Source organism: Anticarsia gemmatalis, chromosome 20, assembly GCF_050436995.1.
Source record: "Anticarsia gemmatalis isolate Benzon Research Colony breed Stoneville strain chromosome 20, ilAntGemm2 primary, whole genome shotgun sequence".
NCBI classification, from domain to species: domain Eukaryota; kingdom Metazoa; phylum Arthropoda; class Insecta; order Lepidoptera; family Erebidae; genus Anticarsia; species Anticarsia gemmatalis.
Window position 1 is genome coordinate 3973003 of NC_134764.1, and position 20335 is coordinate 3993337.

The 20335-nt window shown below is 37.7% G+C and overlaps 2 protein-coding genes across 3 annotated transcripts; one reads left to right on the top strand and one right to left on the bottom strand.

Annotated features, from left to right (window-relative positions):
• Positions 1 to 877: 877 nt before the first annotated feature.
• On the top strand, positions 878 to 4375 carry LOC142981604 (uncharacterized). The gene is made up of 9 exons (XM_076127620.1): positions 878 to 918; positions 1561 to 1707; positions 1943 to 2134; positions 2704 to 3099; positions 3175 to 3237; positions 3311 to 3373; positions 3449 to 3529; positions 3609 to 3668; positions 3762 to 4375. Exons 2-9 carry the CDS (start codon positions 1579 to 1581, stop codon positions 3909 to 3911), a joined length of 1134 nt encoding a protein of 377 aa, XP_075983735.1. The 5' UTR covers positions 878 to 918; positions 1561 to 1578; the 3' UTR covers positions 3912 to 4375.
• A 1683-nt stretch (positions 4376 to 6058) lies between these two features.
• On the bottom strand, positions 6059 to 20068 carry LOC142981603 (farnesol dehydrogenase-like). Of its 2 annotated transcripts, XM_076127618.1 has the most exons (7): positions 19916 to 20068; positions 19343 to 19481; positions 11141 to 11306; positions 9477 to 9618; positions 7233 to 7362; positions 6778 to 6912; positions 6059 to 6302 (listed from the first exon to the last, which is right to left on the bottom strand). In XM_076127618.1, the coding sequence occupies exons 2-7, from the start codon at positions 19472 to 19474 to the stop codon at positions 6258 to 6260; spliced, it is 750 nt and encodes a 249-aa protein (XP_075983733.1). In that variant the 5' UTR covers positions 19475 to 19481; positions 19916 to 20068; the 3' UTR covers positions 6059 to 6257. The 2 variants fall into 2 exon arrangements, 1 of the variants encoding a protein (XP_075983733.1); XR_012959942.1 differs by lacking the exons at positions 6059 to 6302; positions 6778 to 6912; positions 7233 to 7362; ... (1 more) ...; positions 19343 to 19481; positions 19916 to 20068 and adding an exon at positions 11529 to 17194 and having other exon boundaries at positions 11171 to 11306.
• Positions 20069 to 20335: the final 267 nt, after the last annotated feature.

The following is a 20335-nucleotide window of genomic DNA, read 5'->3' on the forward strand; positions in this document are numbered from 1 at the left end:
ACAGGAATGACTAGGCTTGATACTCTACAATGGGTCTAGAAAAGCTAAGAATAATGATGAATTTTAACGCAACCGCAAAACGATACACCCTAATCACAAAGAAAATTGGCGTGTGGTATAATCATATCCTGCTATTTTGTATACGAACATTGGAGGTGTAATTCAAAGTGATCAATACTAGTGATTTGCGTCGGTGTGGTGCAAACGGAAGCGAGATGTGCGGCAGTGTCCGACGTTGTCGTGTATAGTACGTGGAATGTGTGAGGATGGAGGAAGCAGTGGTTTGGCAACTCGAGTGGCGCAACTGTAGCCGGCAGCCGGCGATGTGTCGCCGAGACCTTCCACCTGCACCACCACGCCTACGCATACAGTGTGTTGTTGATTTTACTGTTGACGTATTAATATTTTAGTACTTTGGGTGTGAAAGAAATGGGTTGGAAAGAAAATTGTTTTACTATCTACTGCAAAATTATGAACTCCTTTCGCTTGTGTATTTTTTTTAAAGTTTGGGGGTATTGACTGGTAGAGTTAAAACACCAAATGATTGGTACCTGCTAGCTAGTTTGTTTATAAGGGGTTACTTCCAATCTTTCACAATTTGCTCATTGTTCACGTAATAAAATCTAATTTCTAGTGTTATAGAAAATTACTTGAGTTCCGAGAAACTTAGAGAACCTCCTTAAAAAATAAAGGCACGACATTAACTAGATATGTTTATGTTAATACCATTATTATTTTTTAAAGAATTAACTACCTGCCGTAAGTGTTACTTTACCAGTAACGGTACTCAAAATATATATGAGATTGTTTTGTGAAATAAGACATCAGCCTGTAGCTGCGGCAGGAACTGAGTAATGTTATAAGATATTCCTAGCGGCGAGGAGCGCACCAATCACCCTCAAACACACCGACACACAGGTATGTTCACTATGTCAATAATACATTGTAAACTTAACATGTCTGTAGTCATAATAACAAAGATAATCTGTTTACATACATCTGAGAATGTAGTCTACTAGAACGGTAGATATAAGTACATTCTAGGTATGTTAATTTTTATTACTTATAATTGCTGCCACATCCCGTAAAGGCAAACGTTTATTTAACAAGTTATTCTAGTAGCGTGGCTGGAAATCGTGGTTTGGGTAGGTCGGGATTGCGTGTGTGAATGTCTCTATTCTGTGATCGGATAGATCTGTGGGTAGAGACATCCCTGAATACTGATCTCTAATTATGATTGATTGACAACATTTCTACAGGTGTTTGGTTGGCTGCAGACAATGCCTGTATACAGGTTGATAGACCGGAAAACTTATCGTTAGCCAGAAAGGTGTCCGTTTCCTTCGCTTTGCTATTTTTTGTTAATCAAAGGTATTACAGACAATAATGACTCACTTGCATTTTTACGCAACACATTAGGTAAACTAGAGACTATTATAAAATATGGAGTAATTATGTAATGGATCCCTAAATACACTAACAGGTTTAACAACATTCTTTTTATTTAATAAGTTTACTTTGATCGCCAGAGTTCATTTTAGCATAGTTGCGTGTTGAAAGTCTTTGCAGTAAGTGAAAATGCAGCGTGGTCGTAGCTTTGCGTTGTTCCTGGCTCTATCTTTGATGGCGAATGCGTTCTGCCTTCCCCCACATGCTGTGTCACGGAGGCGGCGGGATCTCACCGACAGTGATAGTGCCAAAGATAATGTAAGTATTAATATATTTTTAGCATATATCTAACTATAAGTAGCGAATTCCCTGGACAAAAATATACAAGTAGAGCACTAACATAACCTGATATATTTGAAAAAATAATCTTCTTGTTCTCATGAACTCAATACTACGATCAAGTTAAAGTATATTGTGTCCTTTAAAATCGTCTCTATCTCTGCGTAGACAGAGCCATTCATTTTGCCCTCATTTATAAAAACACATATTGCAGCCAGATATTAGCAAAGAACGTTCCATCCCTGATGACGTGAAGACTATTGCTTCGAACGACGACGACGACGATGATGACGATGATTTCGGCGACGAGTTCAAGACGCCGCCCGCGAACGGTGGAGGCAGCAATTTGTTCAGCCTGCTCAACATAGCCACCGCACTGCTACCCTCATTGAGTGGCAACAATAACGTGAGTACACATTAAACTTACCACACTTTACCACTACACGTGTGTTGCACATTTGCACCATTGAGAATCGCGTGATTGCGATTATTGCGAATTTCTGAACATATTTTCTAAGATCTACTAGCCATGAATTTCAAAATGAACTAGACACGAGGTACAGAACTTATTGATCTCGATTTGATTAAAATCACTGAATTTTTATGTTATAACAAACTTTCACAAAAAGACTTTGTGTTAGTAGTTGTACTTTGACGAAAACAAACGCTAAGTGAACGGTTTTACACGGTGCTTGGCTGAGTTTTACTTACGCACTTTTAGCACTATATTTAAACACTTTACACCGGTTTCTGGGTTCAATTCACGCGAATAATGTCAAGGCTTTTCACTATTTATTCCTGTTGAACCACTTTCTACAAGTGTACACAGTGTGATGCATTTTCTAACGGACATAGGAGCGATACTTCTTTAAGGTAAGATTGGTTTTGGTTACTTTTTATAGCTTCATTACAATAGCTTTTTGAGTTGAACATCTGTAAAATGCATGACTCTAAATGCTTTGTGAATATTTACAGGCTAAAAAGAACAATGAATTTGTTAAAAAAGTAATAAAAGACGTATTTAAGAAATACCAAGTAAAAACAATTCAAAGACGTCAAGATATTGCTGACAATGTGATAGACATTGACTATGCAACAGAGCTGAAGCCTCCGTTCTTCCAACGGCAAGAGAGTGAGGAGAACGACAGTAATGGTTCAGAGAGTGAGTCGGAGGAAGACAATGGTGGTGAAGAAAGTGTAGAAGAACCAAGCAAAGAGAACGGTGATTCTAAGTCGAAGCAAGACTCGGCTTCTAACGCGTCTAATGGTAATGGAGATAGCGAAGCCAGTGATGATAATGATTCGGACTACGATGAACCTGAAGGTGATGGACAAGGAGGCATTTTAGGCCTACTGGCTGGACTTAGTGGTGTAAGTAGAAACTTAAAATTTGCAAATCAGTAGGTAGAGTATGTTTTATAGTAATGAGTGAGTGATTTTCAACAGGATGGTGAGTCAGACTTGGGTTCCCTGCTGGCCGCTGTAGGAGGGATAGTGGCGAACTTGAGTGTAAGTCCAAAATCATAATATTCTGAATGTGTACAAGTGACAAACTTTAGTTAAATGGATCATGATGTTCCAGGGTGATGGCGTCGATATAAACGCTTTGATAGCAACTGCTCTTGGTCTTTTCGTTGGTTTACTGGTAAGTAATAACTGCTAGCAGTTGTTTGAATTATGTTAAATTGTGTTTAGGATACCTAATTAACGATTTTTAAAGTCTGATGAAGGTTCAAACCCGGGAGAAATAATCGCCAGCTACTTATTAACTTCATTGGACACAATCACTGGAGGAGGAGCGGTAAGTGACCTGTAAATGAGTGTATTTATTGTTAATTTTAGTGCAAACTCTCACAAATATGACATATTTTATGTTTCAGAAAAATAACGGTGCATTCTTTGGAAAATTCTTGACCACTTTATTGAAAGGCACAAGCGCGGTAAGAGCTAAAGAACACAATATGAGTTGTGTGAAATTGTATTTTCTTTTTTCCTTGATAATATTGATTTCCTTGGTGATTGTAATATGGCAGGCTGAGCAGCCCGAAGGGGAGAGTGGTTCAGACGAGAACGGCGGTAACGGCGGCATGATAATGGCTGACTCAGCGGGCTTCTTCGCCAGTCTGCTGATGGGACTGCTCGGAGAAATGTCCAAGCACAGCTCGGGAAGCAGTTGGCGATAGACATTATCATACTGATAGTACTTTACTTACATAGTTACTTAGTACCTGTGTCGTCTCCAGTGATGATTTTAGTTATTATTGTACAAATAAAACCAAAATACTTGTACCCCTCCTTCATTCGGGAGGAGACCCATGTCCAGCAGTGGGACAATAATGGTTTAAAAAATGTGGTTATGACTGCAGTCTTTTATGATGCAACCATTAATAAAGACACTATTAGGTCTTACATTAAGACCTAATGACGTGTCTACAAATATATTATTTTAACTATGTATTTGACGTTATCTTAACATCCTATTGTTTATTTTATTAGAAAGTTAAGATCCTACCAAGTGTCCTAATGACGAATTTCGATATAACTCGAGAAAGGTTGAGACATTATAGTTGTAAATAAACATAATTCATTAAAAGGAAAATTAGATGTCACATTTATTGCAATTAACTCGACTATTAATTACTAACCATTACAGATGATCCGTGTAAGTATATCTTTAATTGTTTATTGAGTGACATTATGAATTATCTGACAAGGTTAAGGGCGCGTTCCCACTATGTCGTGACGAAAGAGAGACGACATTTGAACTACACAACTATTTGTGTAGTTCAAATGTCGTCTCTAGCTGTTCACATTATAACGACTGTTTGTCGTCATAAACTGTTATCGTGTAGTGACTACGCTATATCGTTTGCACATCATTAGCAAGCTACAAATCCAACGATTTTTTATCGTTTTACGACTGTCGTGCTAGCCGTCCCCACTATCACGATAATCTGTCGTCACTGCAAAAAAAAATGTCGTAGACGACAGTAAGTCGTGTAGTATATGTGAACACCTCCATTTAAATACACGACACTTAAAACTACACGATAATCTGTCGTCACGACATAGTGGGAGCGCGCCCTAAGGATACAATTGTTCATCTATTATAATTAGAAGCAGTTGTGACAGATTTATTACCAAAAAATATTGCCGGCGAATTGAGAACCTCACCCCTTTTTTTAAGTCGGTTAAAAAGGGCCTTTTTCAAAAACAACTAAGCTATGAAGTTCGCACGAATATATTTTGTTCCGTGTTGTAATCGAACCCACAACTCTCGACTCACTATATAGTAGTGGCATGGCGACTACCTTAACCACTGCACCACGGAGGCCGTCGATTATATTCATTTCTTACATTAATTTTTCTTGTCTTTTCGAGTATCTGAATCTGATCTGAATAGCAGTCAACCTGTCAACTATCTAGTCCATTGAAATGTTACAATGCCTACAAATATGTTTAATAACTTTTTGCCCTAAATATTATTAACAATTAAAGAAGTTATTAAACATATTTGTGGGCAAAATAATTTGCTACAAATTATGCTTCTACAATTTTATTGTGAGAGGCATAGTTTCCGAGATATAGCGAAAAAATTTTTCCATCCCCTTTTCCAAGATAGCGGCCGAGGGACAAGGATGACGACCCCACAAACTTCAAGTTAAGCTTCGACTGACCCGCCCCACATGACATGTGTCAAAAATAAAATTGCGTCCTCTAAGAAATGTAAAACTCATGTAACATTTCAATGGACTAATTTTACTTTTTTATATTTAATGGTTTTTACATAATATTTCAGGCGCAGAAGGACTCTACGTCGACGGCGACTGCGCATCCCTTCCGCTCGCTCAAGATGGACATTCTCCGAGCCATGCTGCAGTTCGGTACCAACATGATCGGATTCGCGTCATCAGGCTCAACTAGTACCCAATAGAATTGACTGATTGTCGTTAAATGTATTTTTTAGCCATATTTGTATGTATTAAGTAAAACGTTGCCATAATGTGTCTATTGAAGTGATAGAGTGAATAGTGAGTCTATTGGTCCGAAAAATATATTAATTCGTTTAAACATCTGTGTATTTTAATAACAAAATTTTGCATTTGTACCATACCTAAACGTCTCATCCCAATCCCGACACACCTCATTTATCTGCACTCCCCTTCAAAGTTTTTTGTGTTTAGATTATATAAATCTTTTGTGTTTAGACTTTATTATTTAACTTCCTATCAGCAGCTTGCAGCTATATTCAGACACACAAAGATTGAAATACTAAGAGTACCCATGATCAAAGAAATATGTGGTTTAAAAACAAAGTCAAACGCCACACTTATTGAACAACTAATTTATTTTTTCAAACCCCCCTTCCCCCTACAAATTCTTCGGCCAACCTTCATTGAACACCAAAGATCTGACGTTAAATGCCAACAAAGAACTCCATCACTTTCTCCCAATTGCTCGCAATTAATTTTGTCAATTTAGTGCCTTTACTTAATGTAATGTCGCTGTACATAATGTACATTGGTCTTTTACAGTCTCTTCTCAGTCACAGAAGTCATGGTGAGTTCATCGATCTGAAAAATAAATTAGTTTTTATATCAACTGAGCACTTAAGTTATAAGACTTATTAAAACTAGCAACGAACTAACTAAACCGAAGAGACTACGCTACTTGTACCTAGGAATAAAAAAAACAAGCGTAATCTAATAGTTCAAATTGTCATTGAACACCGGTCATTAAAAACTATTATTGCAAATCTATACATATAGAATTACTTGTTTTGTTTATAAAATTAATTAGCCTTAACTATATATAAAATATGAAATTTGGACTTGAACGAGTGTTTGTAGCCACCTTCTGGCATAAGGGATTTTTAGTAATCCTTCTTTAAATAGGGGTTCACACTTCGTATTGGAAGAAAACTAGACGCCAACCCCTAACTTATACACGAGCAAAGACGCGCACGTCCACTAGTCTTCTATAAAACTACAGTACTACAGTAGCACTACAAATATTGGTACAAACTAATACGAAGTACTGGATACTAACATTGACACTAGGCGGCGTGGACAGCACGTAGAGCACGGCGTCGGCGACGTCTTGGGGCTGCAGCGCAGGCAGGTTCATGTCCTTGTAGTCCGACACACCTTCCAGCTCCGTCATCACCAGACCGGGGGACAAACTCTGACAAACATTGGAGCAAAAAGCAAATTAATCATTATTTATAAAAGAGTTCATATTATAATAATACAACCAGACCCCAACCAAATTGAGAGTGGAAATCGAGTCCACGATCTCCCCTAGAGTAGTGATAGTCGCGTGGCGACCATCTTACTAAACTATAGGTACTGCACCATAGACAGAGCTTTAAATTTTCAGTAAATTTCCTCTTACTTTCAAGTTAGTCGGTAATATTATGTTACTGATCGAATAGATTAGATTATAGGTGTTGGACCAACATGGTTGTGAACTTAGTCCATGAAGCAGACAGATTTCCAACTTACAGTAACTTTAGTCCTGTTCTTGTGTGAGACCAGCTCATTGAGGAGTCCAGCCGTGAAGCCGGTGACGGCGTACTTGGTACTCGGGTACATGTTGAATATCGGCGCGCTTGGGATGTAGTGCCCGGCGATGCTGCGAACAATGAAACAACCATGATCTTTCACACTGGTCTCGAGACAAATTAGCGTAGTTACTATGCTCTAAGCTTAATTCTTTAGTTCAACAACTAAGTGGAGAAAACTGTATGCATAGGTTAGCAGCTTAGGGGTTGTCCATTAATCACGTGATCTTTTTTTAGCATTTTTTAACCCCCCCTCCCCCATTGGTGATACGTAGTGAGGTTTAAGACCACCACCCCTCCCCCTTCTTAACATCACGTGTATTTTTAGTAGGTTGTAAGGTATTACCTTACCTTACCTTGTAGCGCGTTGGACGAAAAAATAAATACACGAGATATCTTACTACACCCCCTATCCCCCTTGTGTTATTTTCGTGATTTTTATCAAACCCCTCCCCCCCCCCCCTTTCAAGCCTCACGTGATTAATGGACAACCCCTTACGGGGACAAGCTAAGCTACATTAAATTTTTGGAACATCGATGACCTATATAGGCTTATGTATGTGGTCTGATTGATATAGCTATTTATTTCGAACATACACAGAATTATGCATATATTATAATCTAGATAAACCGTGCATGCCAAGTTTCTCTACTAAGTAAGTTGTCAGACTATAATAGCTTACCAAATACTATTTAAATCAGATTGGTATTTCGGTGATTTCCAAGATGACCTACACAAACGACTATACATACTTAGTCATTAATGTCGATAAAAATTCTATAATTACAAGACCTGTTTGTCAAGTTTTATTGTCGGAGGTACAATAAACTATACCGTGAGATAATCACATCAATTGACTTAGGTACGTGCGCTGTTTAACATAAAGGCGACTTTACTTTATTATCACATTCAACGATGGAAATTTCGAAAATATTACTTAAATAGGCATAGGCATTTATGAAAGTTTTACGAATATAAAGTGGCGGCACTCTTAAGTTCATTTCTGATTCCAATAAATTGTACAGTTCTTAAAAAAATATAAATATGTAAATACATAATTTATGTAGGTACAATGTACATATTTCATACTAGCTGACCCGCGCAACTTCGCTTGCGTCACATAAGAGAGAATGGGTCAGAATTTTCCACGTTTTTGTAACACTTTTTACTGTTACTCTGCTCCTATTGGTCGTAGCGTGATGATACAAAATATGATTTTTTCACGAAAAATATTCTCAAAATAATTTATATCCCTTAATATAACGAAGTCGCGATAAGGCATATCCGTCATTAAAACGGTTGCCATGACAACGGAATGTTGTTAATTCAATGTAATTATAGTATTAATTATTCGCGACTTCGTTCGCCACCTGAATTTTCCCGGGAAATGCGTCAATTTCCCGGGATAAAAAGTAGCCTATGTCCTTTCTCGGGTATCAAAATATCTCCATACCAAATTTCATGCAAATTGGTTCAGTAGTTTAGGCGTGATTGAGTAGCAGACAGACAGACAGACAGAGTTACTTTCGCATTTATAATATTATTATAGTATATATAGTATATATAGTATATAGTATGGATAACCGAATATAACGTTATATTGTAACGTGTATTTCAAGAGTGCGTGTTTTCGTAAGTACTATTACTGGACAATAGCGTTCAAATTAATAAAAGTCAGTTAATCAATTCTGATATGAGGAAACTGAATTGCAATCAGAAAAAAACCTGGGTCATGCAAGGCTACATTATACTTTTACTTTAGTTGGCAGAATACCGAAACACAAAATTTCATCATAGATAAATTAATACATACTTGAATTCAATTTTTCAGTGGACGATTATATCTCATGATATCACAAGAATGAAAGCAATAGTGGAGTACAATGAATACAATGGTGTCTAGAGTACAGTCAGCTCCAAAAGTCTCTGAACATAATCAATCTTAACGGATCGAAATCATAAACCTCATTATATACTGAACTATACATAAGAGTACTATTCAATCGTAAAAACATTTAACGTCGATTGAGATGTTGAATTTCAACCATTCTAACCTGATTAAGTTTAGATATTTATTAAAATTTCGTAATAAATAGGCTTTAACGTTTTTAAATACTTAGTTTAACGATTTTTTGGAGCCAACTGCTTGCTATCTATCAGTGGTGGTACGGACTGGTACGGTACCTGTTGATATTGACGACATGTCCAGCGATGTCTCGCTTCTTCATGATGTTGACGGCGTGGCGCGCGCACAACATGGTGCCCTTCACGTTGATGTCCAGCGTCGCCAGCATGTCCTTCTCGCTTATCATATCGTTGCCGACATCTGAAAGAATACACCGTAATACATTCTAACTACTATAATCACACTAAATAAGTGCATTCGGCCTGAACTCTGTGCACACTTCACGTGGAAACATTTTAATGAGTAAGGATCGTACCAAGTGGCGTTCATTGGTCTCTGCCCGCCCCTATGGGAAAAAGGCATGATATTGTGTATGTATGTCGTCGGAAAATTATACAAACCCTTGTATGCTATGTACCTACGACTCCCGATTACTTAAAAAAAAACGCACGTACATAGAAATAAAATTGTAAATAACGTAACTTGGGTGTATTTTATACAATTCTGCCTGAGCCTTCCGGTATAACAGGCGTGATATTATGTATGTATGTACATACCAGTGTCCCAAAAATCCTCTGAATTAACATAAACAAATTTGCATATAGTAACAAGCATGATAGATAGGTTTGTGCTAATGTGGTATATGTATATTTACAGAAATAAATATTTCTGTGGTACAATTTTATCTTCCATTTTGATAAAATGTATATTGCATAAGACGCTTACATTAGCATAGCAAAAAGACAAAGGCGTACAGAGCTAATAGATACAATGTACCTAACTAAGTACTTAAATACTACCTTTAATGGTAGGTACATAATAGTATAATTGCTAGTAAACATGAACAAGATTGTAAATAATAGACCTGAATGAGCTAGAACAATATTTGTTTTGTATATCTACAACTACTTTGTCCTATCTTAATCTTTTCATTATCTTAACTTTAGCCAGAAGCTGTTAGTCTGCAGAGGGGACACATAACTTGAACAAAACTAGGTGTTTCAAGGCAGAGGACTCTTGGTTGATTGTTCTACCGATCGGGAGATCTAAACTAATCTGGTGCAGTCGCATTTTTAACGAACCTAAACTGCGTTTTTCAACTTGTTTGGCTGCATCTACAACAATTTGGACTTTGTAAATACTTAAACTACTTACTTACGTTCACGATCTTTGATTACGGAACCACCAGATATTAAAGAAACTAAAAGACCTTGCAGACAGCACGTTCACCACGTAAGTACCTACGTACAGCGATTTCCTTTATCTGTTTACTAGGTACACATACATACAACAAACTTGCAGTTAATTGTTAACTGAGGTTCAATTATTAATATCGACAGTTATGGTTATAACATTTAAAATACTCATGACATAAATTACCACCTATTGAGGCACATTTAACTTAAGAACTAGGCTTCTATGCGATAAAGTGATGTGGAATTTTACAGCCAATGGACTCTACATAACTACTTATTAAAAATATCCGTATAAAGCATAGGTTCCCAAACTTGGTCATACCGCCCCCTAGTGAGCGCTGAAGCATGAGGGGCGGCAGTGAGTCCAAAAACAAATGGTAATAAAAAAAACAAAATATATCAATATCGAGTAGAAGGGGTCGCAAAATTAGTTTTTTCTAGAAAGGTCCACGAATATTGAGAGCCCACGGCATGTTCTATTAAAATTGTGTTAAATCATAAGCGTTTAGTAGACAAGTGCAACTGACCCGTGAAGCCGCCATTGTAGAACACTCCGGCGTTGTTGATCAAGATGTGCACTCCGCCGAATGTCTCGTCGATCCACTTGAACGTGGCGGCCACCGTCGCCGGATCCGACACGTCACATTTACGAGACACTATCTTGCCCTTGCCGCGGACTTGTGACTTCAATGCCTGTTACAAACAAACACATCATAAAAAAACAAATTAAAACAGCTGTTTTATAATTTTCTTTGCTGTACTTCCAGCAAAGAAAATTATAAACAATTCAATTAATCAGCCAGAAATTACTTGGTAGAGTTTCAGTATTTCAATGTCCCGTGAGGAATACCTTATTATAATAATGTTTAATGAAGACGTTTTACCTGAAAATAAAACGTTTATTAAAATACTTACCTGATCCGAAGTCTAATTAATAATGAGATATGCCATTGCTTACGCTTCTATTTCCGTCTCTTTTCCTCTTATCGGCGTACATATTGCTATCCCTTTCGCACCTCCCTCTTCTATACCACCACCACCAAGAGGCTACGTGTAGTTTGAAACTCATTTTGCTCGGCATTACGTTGGTTGTTTTTGCAGTGCCACCAGGCAGAATTTTAAAATATTAGACTTCGGATCAGGTAAGTATTTTAATAAACGTTTTATTTTCAGGTAAAACGTCTTCATTAAAAAACTGTACCGTGATCCGAAGTCTAATTAATAATGAGAGATGTTTGTTATCGCCTGGTGGTGGTGGTGAACAACGTTAATGTGACTGGATAGTTAATAGTGTGTAGAAATGTGATAGTTATAGAAGATTTGAACTATCAATGAAAAAATGAAAAAAAAAAAAAAATCTTTTAATAGAAGAAAAGCCGTTTATTAAAATAACAATAATTCCAGAACAAAACAAGTAATCAAAACAACTTTCTTGAGTATATAGGTACATAACTTAAAACGGTGGGAGCAGATTGATAAATAAGTTTACTAGGATCAACTTAAACAGCTTGAAAAATTACATTTCTCATTGATGAACTGGATTCATTTGATTGAGCTATTTGCCTGCAATAGAATTTTTTAAAGGTTTTTTGTGATCTCCAGTTGCCTCTGGAGAGTATTTCTTCGACAGGTGTATTCTCAATCCAACTTTTAGAGGCAACGGCAGCCCTAAAGCTACCAGCTGATGCTTCTACTCCAGCATCGTTTAATAATTTCTTAACCCAGTTAGAAATCACAACCCTTGACGCTGGTTTTGTTTGACCACAAGTGGTAATAAAAAGACTTTTACAATTAATAGATTCCCTTTTGTTTTGACCTATTTCAATTAGACGCTTGATCCAATGAACAGGATTCAAGCTCATAACGGCAGGGTATTCAATAAGTTTCCAACCGGATTGACGATAATTGACTGAATCAGTTTTCGAACCATATACTGGCCATAAAATAATATGATCATTGTTAACTATACAGTTTTCAGGATTTATCTGAAGGAGCGTTAAATCGTGTACTCTTCTTCCCGAATACAAAAGTAAAATAGCGGCCGTATTCCTAGACACTTGGTAGAGGCTATTTGTACAAGGATCAGTTTGCGACAAATATTTAATCACCTGGTCAACATCCCACACCGGAGGCTTTGCCGGGGTTGGTTTTAATAGAGCAATTGATTTCAATATTCGCTTGACAAAAGGATGATTACTGAGGCGTTCAGATTGGTCTGGATCGCACAGCGTAGAAACAGCAGACTTGTAAACCAGGATTGTATTATAAGATAACTTCTCTTTATAGAATAAATCAGCCAAAAATCGAGCCAGATCCGAACCTAAGGGCTTGCTGTTAGAAATATTGTTCTCTTTTGTCCATTTAACCCATTGCGACCACGCAGGTTTATAAGTCCTCAATGTTGATGGGCGCCAGCTATTAAATAATATATCTCTTTGTGCTGGAGTCCAGCCCCTTAGTGCATCACGCCAGCCCCACACCTCCAAACTTCCAGCTCCATTTTGTCCACGTTCTGAGGAGGGAGACCGGTTGAGACGTCCACTAGAACTCTGCGAAGGTTCCGAATCGTCCAAGGGGCCGACAATGACCTGCTGCGTAGGTCCGGTCGCCAAAAGACTTTGTCCCACCGAGGTGTTACCAGAAGGTAAATCCCGCGACAATGATGTAGATGTTGCAGGACTTTCGGTATTAGATAAGGAGGGGGAAAAACCCAAGCAAGTGGATAGTCCCATGTTTGTGATAGGGCATCGTGAAATTCCGCTTTCGAGTCCTTGCGGTCTAGAGAGCAATACTTGGTGACCACTCGTGTCAAACGCGTTGCAAATAGGTCTATGAGCGGCCTGCCCCATTTGGCGAAAATTAGCATTGTCGCCCGAGGTAAGAGGTGCCACTCTGGCGCAATCCGATAGCGAGAGAGTCGATCGGCTTCGGCGTTGTATAATCCAGGAATATGAAACGCTGTTAGATCTATGTGGTACTCGTTCAGTAATTGAAAAATTTTGTAGGTCACGTCCAATAGATCTAGAGATTTTGTCCCTCCTTCGTGGCGAAGGTAAGACACCGCAGTTTTGTTGTCGCACTGCAAATGGACAGATGTTGACCGGAGGCTCGGACCTTGCTCTTGTAAAACTTTTTGTACCACAAGGAGTTCTTTCATGTTCGAATGCATGCCTATCTCCGTAGGTGACCAATTTCCTGAAAGTTTCAAGTTGTTTACTTGAGCACCCCACGCGTGGGCTGAAGCATCTGTGACCATAAAATGTGTGGGTTGTAAAATTTGTATCGGTGAGCTCTCTTTGAGGTGGTTGAGCCACCATTCGAGGTCCATTTTCGACTCCTTGTTTAAAATTACAGTTTTCAATTTGCGGCGGTGATGAGAGATTGTCAGCGTTTGAAGTTGACGGTAATTGAGCCTTCCTTGAGGAATTACAAAACTGGCGAAATTCAACATTCCTATTAGGCTCTGGAGATCTGTTATTTTGGTTACATGAGAATGAGATTCCAAGATCTTTAAGATTAAGGCTCGTATTTTCAGACGTTTTGCTAGCGGAAGAATCTTGCAATTGGACCATGGGTCCCAAACAACACCCAGGTACTCTATGCTTTTGCTTGGAACGAGTACGGATTTTGCGAAGTTTATTTTCCAGCCTAGATAAAGCAGCATATTTAAAGTTATATCCGTGTGCTCCTTTAGAGTCGTAACATTGGTGTTTGCGAGCAAATAATCGTCTAGATAGACAAGGATTCTGATTCCCATTTGTCGCAACAACTGAGCTATCCAGTTGCTGAGGGAGGCAAATGTCTTTGGAGCAGAACTCAGCCCGAAGGGCAAGCAAGTCATTTCCAAGAGTTGGTTGCGATACAGCAGGCGTAAAAACCGCCGGTGACTTTCGCTTACCGATAAGTGAAAATACGCCTGGGAAATGTCGATTTTCACTAGCCAGTCTTTTGGTTGTATGAAGGAGACAATTTTGTGAACATTTATTAGTCTGAAAGGAGTTGTCGAGACATAATGGTTTAAATGTTTCAGATTGAAGATAGGTCTCATTGTCCCATCTGCTTTTGGGACTAGAAACATGCGGGACAGAAAGCTCTGAGAAACTGAAACTGGTACCAGCACCCCCTCTGCCTTCATTTTTTCTATGACTGCTGTCATTTCTGTGCTTTCTGGAGTCGCCTGCAGGCTGTTGTATAGATTTGGTAAATGAAGAGGAGGTCGGTCCAAGAATGGGATACGGTAACGTGAAATTATGTCGAGAATGTACGTGGGCGCCCCCATTTCTTCCCACCTCTTTTGGTAGAGCGTCAGTTGCCCCGCACGGAAAGGACTCGGCGAGTCAATATTTCCGATTTCCTCTCCTATCCCGGTGGGATGAGGGAGAGTGGTACTTATTACGTGTACCCTTTGATGGTGCTTGTCGATAATCATTTCTCTTGCCATGTCCAGCTCCTCTACCTCGAAAGGGCTTATTAGAGTTTAAGGTACCACGAGACCCGCTAGTATGAGCAGGTAGTGCGTGATTTGATCTGTACGCAGGTTGATTGTGTCTCGGAGCTGTAGCGGTAGCTGAAGTAGATGCCATCGGACCGGACTGCGAAGCAGATACGCGGTCTCTATGGGGAGGCCAAAAGGTTTTTCGCAAGTCCCCAATTTTTTCTAAGGCAGCCGAAAATCTTTCCGCGTCAAAAAGATTACTGCACGATGGAGGTATCTTGCGTAATTTACTTTTATGCAACTGGTCCCTAACTGAAGCTAAGATAGCTTCCCTTCTATGTTGAATGACCTCTGCTCTGTGGCCGCAGACCAACTGTAGAGCATCATTAGAAACTTTGGAAAAGTCCCCGTTTACAAAAATGTTTTCAATTTTTTGGTGTATTTCGTTATAGTTCAGGTCAGGCGTAGCCTTTGCCCAGGAAAGAAAATCACGCAGTTCTTTTTCAAGAATATCTTTTTGTTTGATTAATGCAAAACTAATAGATGCAAAAGCTTTGTCAGCGTTAGCTGTTGCGCGAGACGTATCATATCGTTTAATTTCATCATTTGCCTCGAGTTTAGTGAAACCAGGAGAATGACAATAGTTTTTCTGCACCTCTGCATATCTTACATTTTGCCATTCGCCATCGTCCAACCGTTGAAAAGATTTTAAGAACTCCAAGTAAGACGGCGGGGTTTTCAGTACATCCGAATCTTTCAATTTTGTAGCCAAGGAAAGCGAAAACTCTTGTTCATTCTCATTAAGTTCATATAAGTTCCCGCTTACATTATTTTCTATATAAAAATCATCGTCAAACTCGTGATCGCGGGTAGAAGAAGAATAGCTAGGCCCGTTAAACTTAGATTTAAGATCGTTAATTTCTTCAATCAATTTATCTAGTTTCACGTTTTTACTTGTACGATGTCTGCGTTTGCGTCGGTGACGCCTTGAACGCTTTGCAGGAGAAGAACTGGTGTTAGAACTACTCGTACTGCTTGAGCTACCACCTTCGGATGAAGACTCAGACAATCTATCATGACGTTTTCGTTTGGCACTACCACGTGTTTGTACTTGAACACTTTCACTAGCTTGATCATTCATATTGAGAAAAATCCAGCTAAAATAAATGTTAAATTAGGGTTCAACGATCATAATTACAAATAGCTAAATAGGTATTACAGCAAAATATGTAATACATATTCAAAATAAGAACGAGAATTTCTAAGTAATACACGAACGGTCACACCGTTATATCAAACTATTAACCATAAAATACACACGAGGAAATAAAAACGAGACGCTATGTATTTGTACACTGGTATAATCAACAAACACTTACCCAATCTCGGCTGTGTAAGAATTAAGTAATAGAACGACTTATTCACTTATAATAAAGTATGAATCGTTAAGTAAAGTAAGTAACTTATTTGTTATGTGGGTAATTTGAATTTGGAACAGTCTATTCTACAACAGTGAAAATAACTATGGTTCCTGTTTTTTTTCTTTTTTTTTTTTTTTAATATTTGAATAGTACTTATTTAAAATAACGGATACTAAAGCACTCACCAGTGCACGTCTATTCGAAGCGAAAACAACAACGTCAATGCCGAGCAAAATGAGTTTCAAACTACACGTAGCCTCTTGGTGGTGGTGGTATAGAAGAGGGAGGTGCGAAAGGGATAGCAATATGTACGCCGATAAGAGGAAAAGAGACGGAAATAGAAGCGTAAGCAATGGCATATCTCATTATTAATTAGACTTCGGATCACGGTACAGTTTTTTAATGTAAACATGTGATTATTTTCTGACTACTATGTCTCAAGTTCAGCACAGTTACTTTCACGCCAACGGCCAATAGCTTTGAAATGGCCCTTAATCTTGTGACAAAATGATGTATGAAAAGACCTAATAAAGGTCCCATCTGACCAGCTAACGGATATATTTATTCGGAAATGGTGAAACCGTAGTTTAGTGTTCTATGTTTAAGTTTATATATAGGTATTCAAAAACCGGTCTATCATGTTATTTATTTGAATGTGAGTCATACAATTATAACTCAATTCTGTTAATTCATTAAATAAAAAATGATTACCGGTTTTTTACAAATATCGGTTGATGACCCAGAACGGGAAAAGTACCTACAATACAAAAACCAAACAAAAAGAGAACTTGCTGAAGCGTGAATAGCCGAAAAAATATTGGTATTTAATAACAACAAGAACATTATTTGGTCTATGGTTCACAGTTCTGACAATTAACCAAAGGGTTTACAATAGGTTATGATTATTATTATGATTAAAAAGGCCAGGAGTTTCTCGCCAGCTCTTCTCATTGGCCCTACCTTCCGAACTGGCGGTAAATTCACTCTCTGTATCATTGACTATCATAAGTGTCAGCACTTGACCTAAATGAATAAATGATTTGATTTTGATTTTGATTTTGATTCTGGCTAAAGTTAAGGTACATATTTATATCGAGCGGCGGACGTATTAACCAGTCCAAAGCCAAGTAAGTAGTATAATTACTGAGATAAAAAGCAAACCTTGATTTTGAGTTCAAAGTACCTATGCATAACACAACGCGTGCACACGGTTTAGCACTCTTAAATACGTTAATTAGTTTAACTTAGAAACCTCAATAGAAAGCCTACAATGTAACGACAAGACGACAACCAATATTGTGATTGTATCAAAAATAAAAACGACCATGACTTCTGTTTGCCGAAGGGTAATCTCTAATTATCGGCACCTTGTTTCATAAAACACTATATACTTAGGTACTATGTTCACCTCTAGCTTTACTTTCTTAGGTTATTTATTTATTTATACCTTATCGATCACTACAGGGTTTATGCTAACCAACAAGAATTTTATGAAACAGATGCAACACAATTTAAGATTGTATTGAACATTTCTAAACGATTTCTCTTTTAACTTATTCGTGTACCTACGAAACGTAAAAGAAAAGTGGGACTCAAAATTGGCGATCTTGTGATGAAAGAGTTTGTTTCTTATAAGCAAGATAAATGTATGAAAATACTTAATTCAAATTCTCTCTTGCTGTATTCTTGACCCACTTAGATATTGCGAAAATGTTTAAATGCAAAAGTTTTTGAGGTTCTTTACTACTCTTTCATGAAAAAAAACTATAAGTAAATGAATTTGAATAAATCATACATTCGAAAATTTTAGTTTTTTTATTTTATCCAAACCGCACGTAATCAATATAAGTAATCATCTCAAGATAAATTTTTATTGCATAAAACACTAACTTTTATCAAACGATTTTATATTCTACTAAATATTCACATAAAGCCGGCAAGAAAATAAGTACTAAAAACAATAAAACAGCAACTAATTTATGAATTAAGTACCTTCACTCTCCATTAAAGATAATGAACTTGAACTTCTTAAGTTTTTTACGTTAATTGAATTAAAATCTGGTGTCATACCTAATTTACACTTAATCTGTGGTAATAAACATTAATAATAAGCGATTTAATGTGCACGATTTTAATATTTTAAGTGCATCAAATAAAAACAGAAGTTTTTTTCTCAAAATATCTTATCAGTATACGGGCCACTAAATATTTTCAAAACTTATTTATATCGTGATTTGTATATGTACTTGAAACAAAAGTAAAAATATTTTTTTTTTTATTTAACAATTTTAATTAATCTCAATTGTTTTTCTGAAGTTGTGACGAGATGCAAGATGCATGCTTTAGAATTACGGGCATTCTTATATTACAAATTCACGTTCTTCAGTGACTTTTGTATCGGTTAGGACTTTCTACAGTCCACTTATAACTCATTGTTATTCCTTAACAAAACGAAATTGTTGGACAGTCAGGTAAACTACCACTTGAGATAGAGATCGACAGAGCCAGTAATATCAGGAACTCGATCTCGATTCGCCGACCGAATCGTCAAGAAACACCTAGATAACTTGCAAGTCTGGTCACGGGCTTCTTCTTATGCAGTGATAGCTGTGTGGTCTAACCATGGAAGTAATAATAATAATAAGTTAGTATTATTACTTCCATGGGTCTAACTAACTAAAAACACCCTCCCAATCTGTTTACAGGCTCAAAATATTGTGATTAACCCTAGTACCTATATTTTTAAACTTTTAAGCACTTGTCGAAGAGATGCTAAGTTTTATATATTAAATTTGGCTAGTGTGATGGACTCAGGGATATCTCTATCGTGCCGTCAAGAGAGCTCTAACAATGTTTGATGTTCTAGTACTTACTTCGATACGTTCAGGGCGTCGTGCGAGTCCCACGACACAAACCCCCGCGTCAGCCAGGGACACGCAAATGGCAGCACCGATGCCTGCGCTTGCTCCAGTTACCACTGCAGTCTTGCCCACCCAGCGTTCCATGTTCTACCTATATCATCACAGGCACATTATTTATTGACAAGTATTACAAACATAACAACAATTACCTATGCCCGAAGGGGTAAATGGTTAGCATAGGAGTATGAAATAGGGACACCCATTATGGTTCGTCATTTATAAAGTTAGTCCCTTGAATTTTTTAATCTGAAGTTTAACCTGAGAGGCAGAAAGGGGTTGGTAGAATACGCCGCGCGCGAGTAAATCAAGCATTGATGTTGGTTAAACGGGAAAATTAATGATTTGTTCGATTATACTAAAAATATTATAAGGATACAATAACAGTAAATAAGTCTTTAATAAAGTCAAGCCAAAACGTCTTTTGATAGACAACATTCCAGTTAGTTGCGTATTCAACTACCTATCAATTATGTAAATTATTCAACAATAAAAAAATACTTAAACATATAAAGGCAGGCTACTCACGTGAATTTTATATCTTTTTTTCTGCGCAGAATAAAACAGTGTAGCAGTGTCCTTGTGAGAAGGCCGCCTTGACTGTTCACTTGTGCTCACCTCGGAGTCGCCACTCACAATGATCGACTTTGCACCTACTCTCAGCTTATACTTACTCACTGCTCAGAAAATACACGCACAAAGCAAAAAGTTCCTCGATAATGTTTCAATCAAGTAATTTTCCCGCGTTCAGGGAGTCATTTTATGCGGTGTAACGACTGAATTTATCGGATGGTGAAAAAAAAAGGCTTCAAATTGGTGCACCTCTGTCAATCAAACAACGATGCTTGTGATCGACCCGAATTCAATTGCCAGATCGGGTAATGAGGTGTTATTGACTTATTGGGTTTTTTCGAATATGGTACCTATCCGAAAATAAATAATAAAAAA

What these genes read in the sequence shown, in the direction of transcription:
- LOC142981604 (XM_076127620.1), top strand. Translation starts at nt 1,579, where the DNA reads ATGCAGCGTGGTCGTAGCTTTGCGTTGTTCCTGGCTCTATCTTTGATG. An exon ending in GGATAGTGGCGAACTTGAGT is followed by an intron (nt 3,238 to 3,310) that starts GTAAGTCCAAAA and finishes ATGATGTTCCAG; the next exon opens with GGTGATGGCGTCGATATAAA. An exon ending in GTCTTTTCGTTGGTTTACTG is followed by an intron (nt 3,374 to 3,448) that starts GTAAGTAATAAC and finishes CGATTTTTAAAG; the next exon opens with TCTGATGAAGGTTCAAACCC.
- LOC142981603 (XM_076127618.1), bottom strand. Translation starts at nt 19,474, where the DNA reads ATGGAACGCTGGGTGGGCAAGACTGCAGTGGTAACTGGAGCAAGCGCA. An exon ending in CTACAATGGCGGCTTCACGG is followed by an intron (nt 9,619 to 11,140) that starts GTCAGTTGCACT and finishes GTATTCTTTCAG; the next exon opens with ATGTCGGCAACGATATGATA. An exon ending in AGAACAGGACTAAAGTTACT is followed by an intron (nt 6,913 to 7,232) that starts GTAAGTTGGAAA and finishes AATGTTTGTCAG; the next exon opens with AGTTTGTCCCCCGGTCTGGT.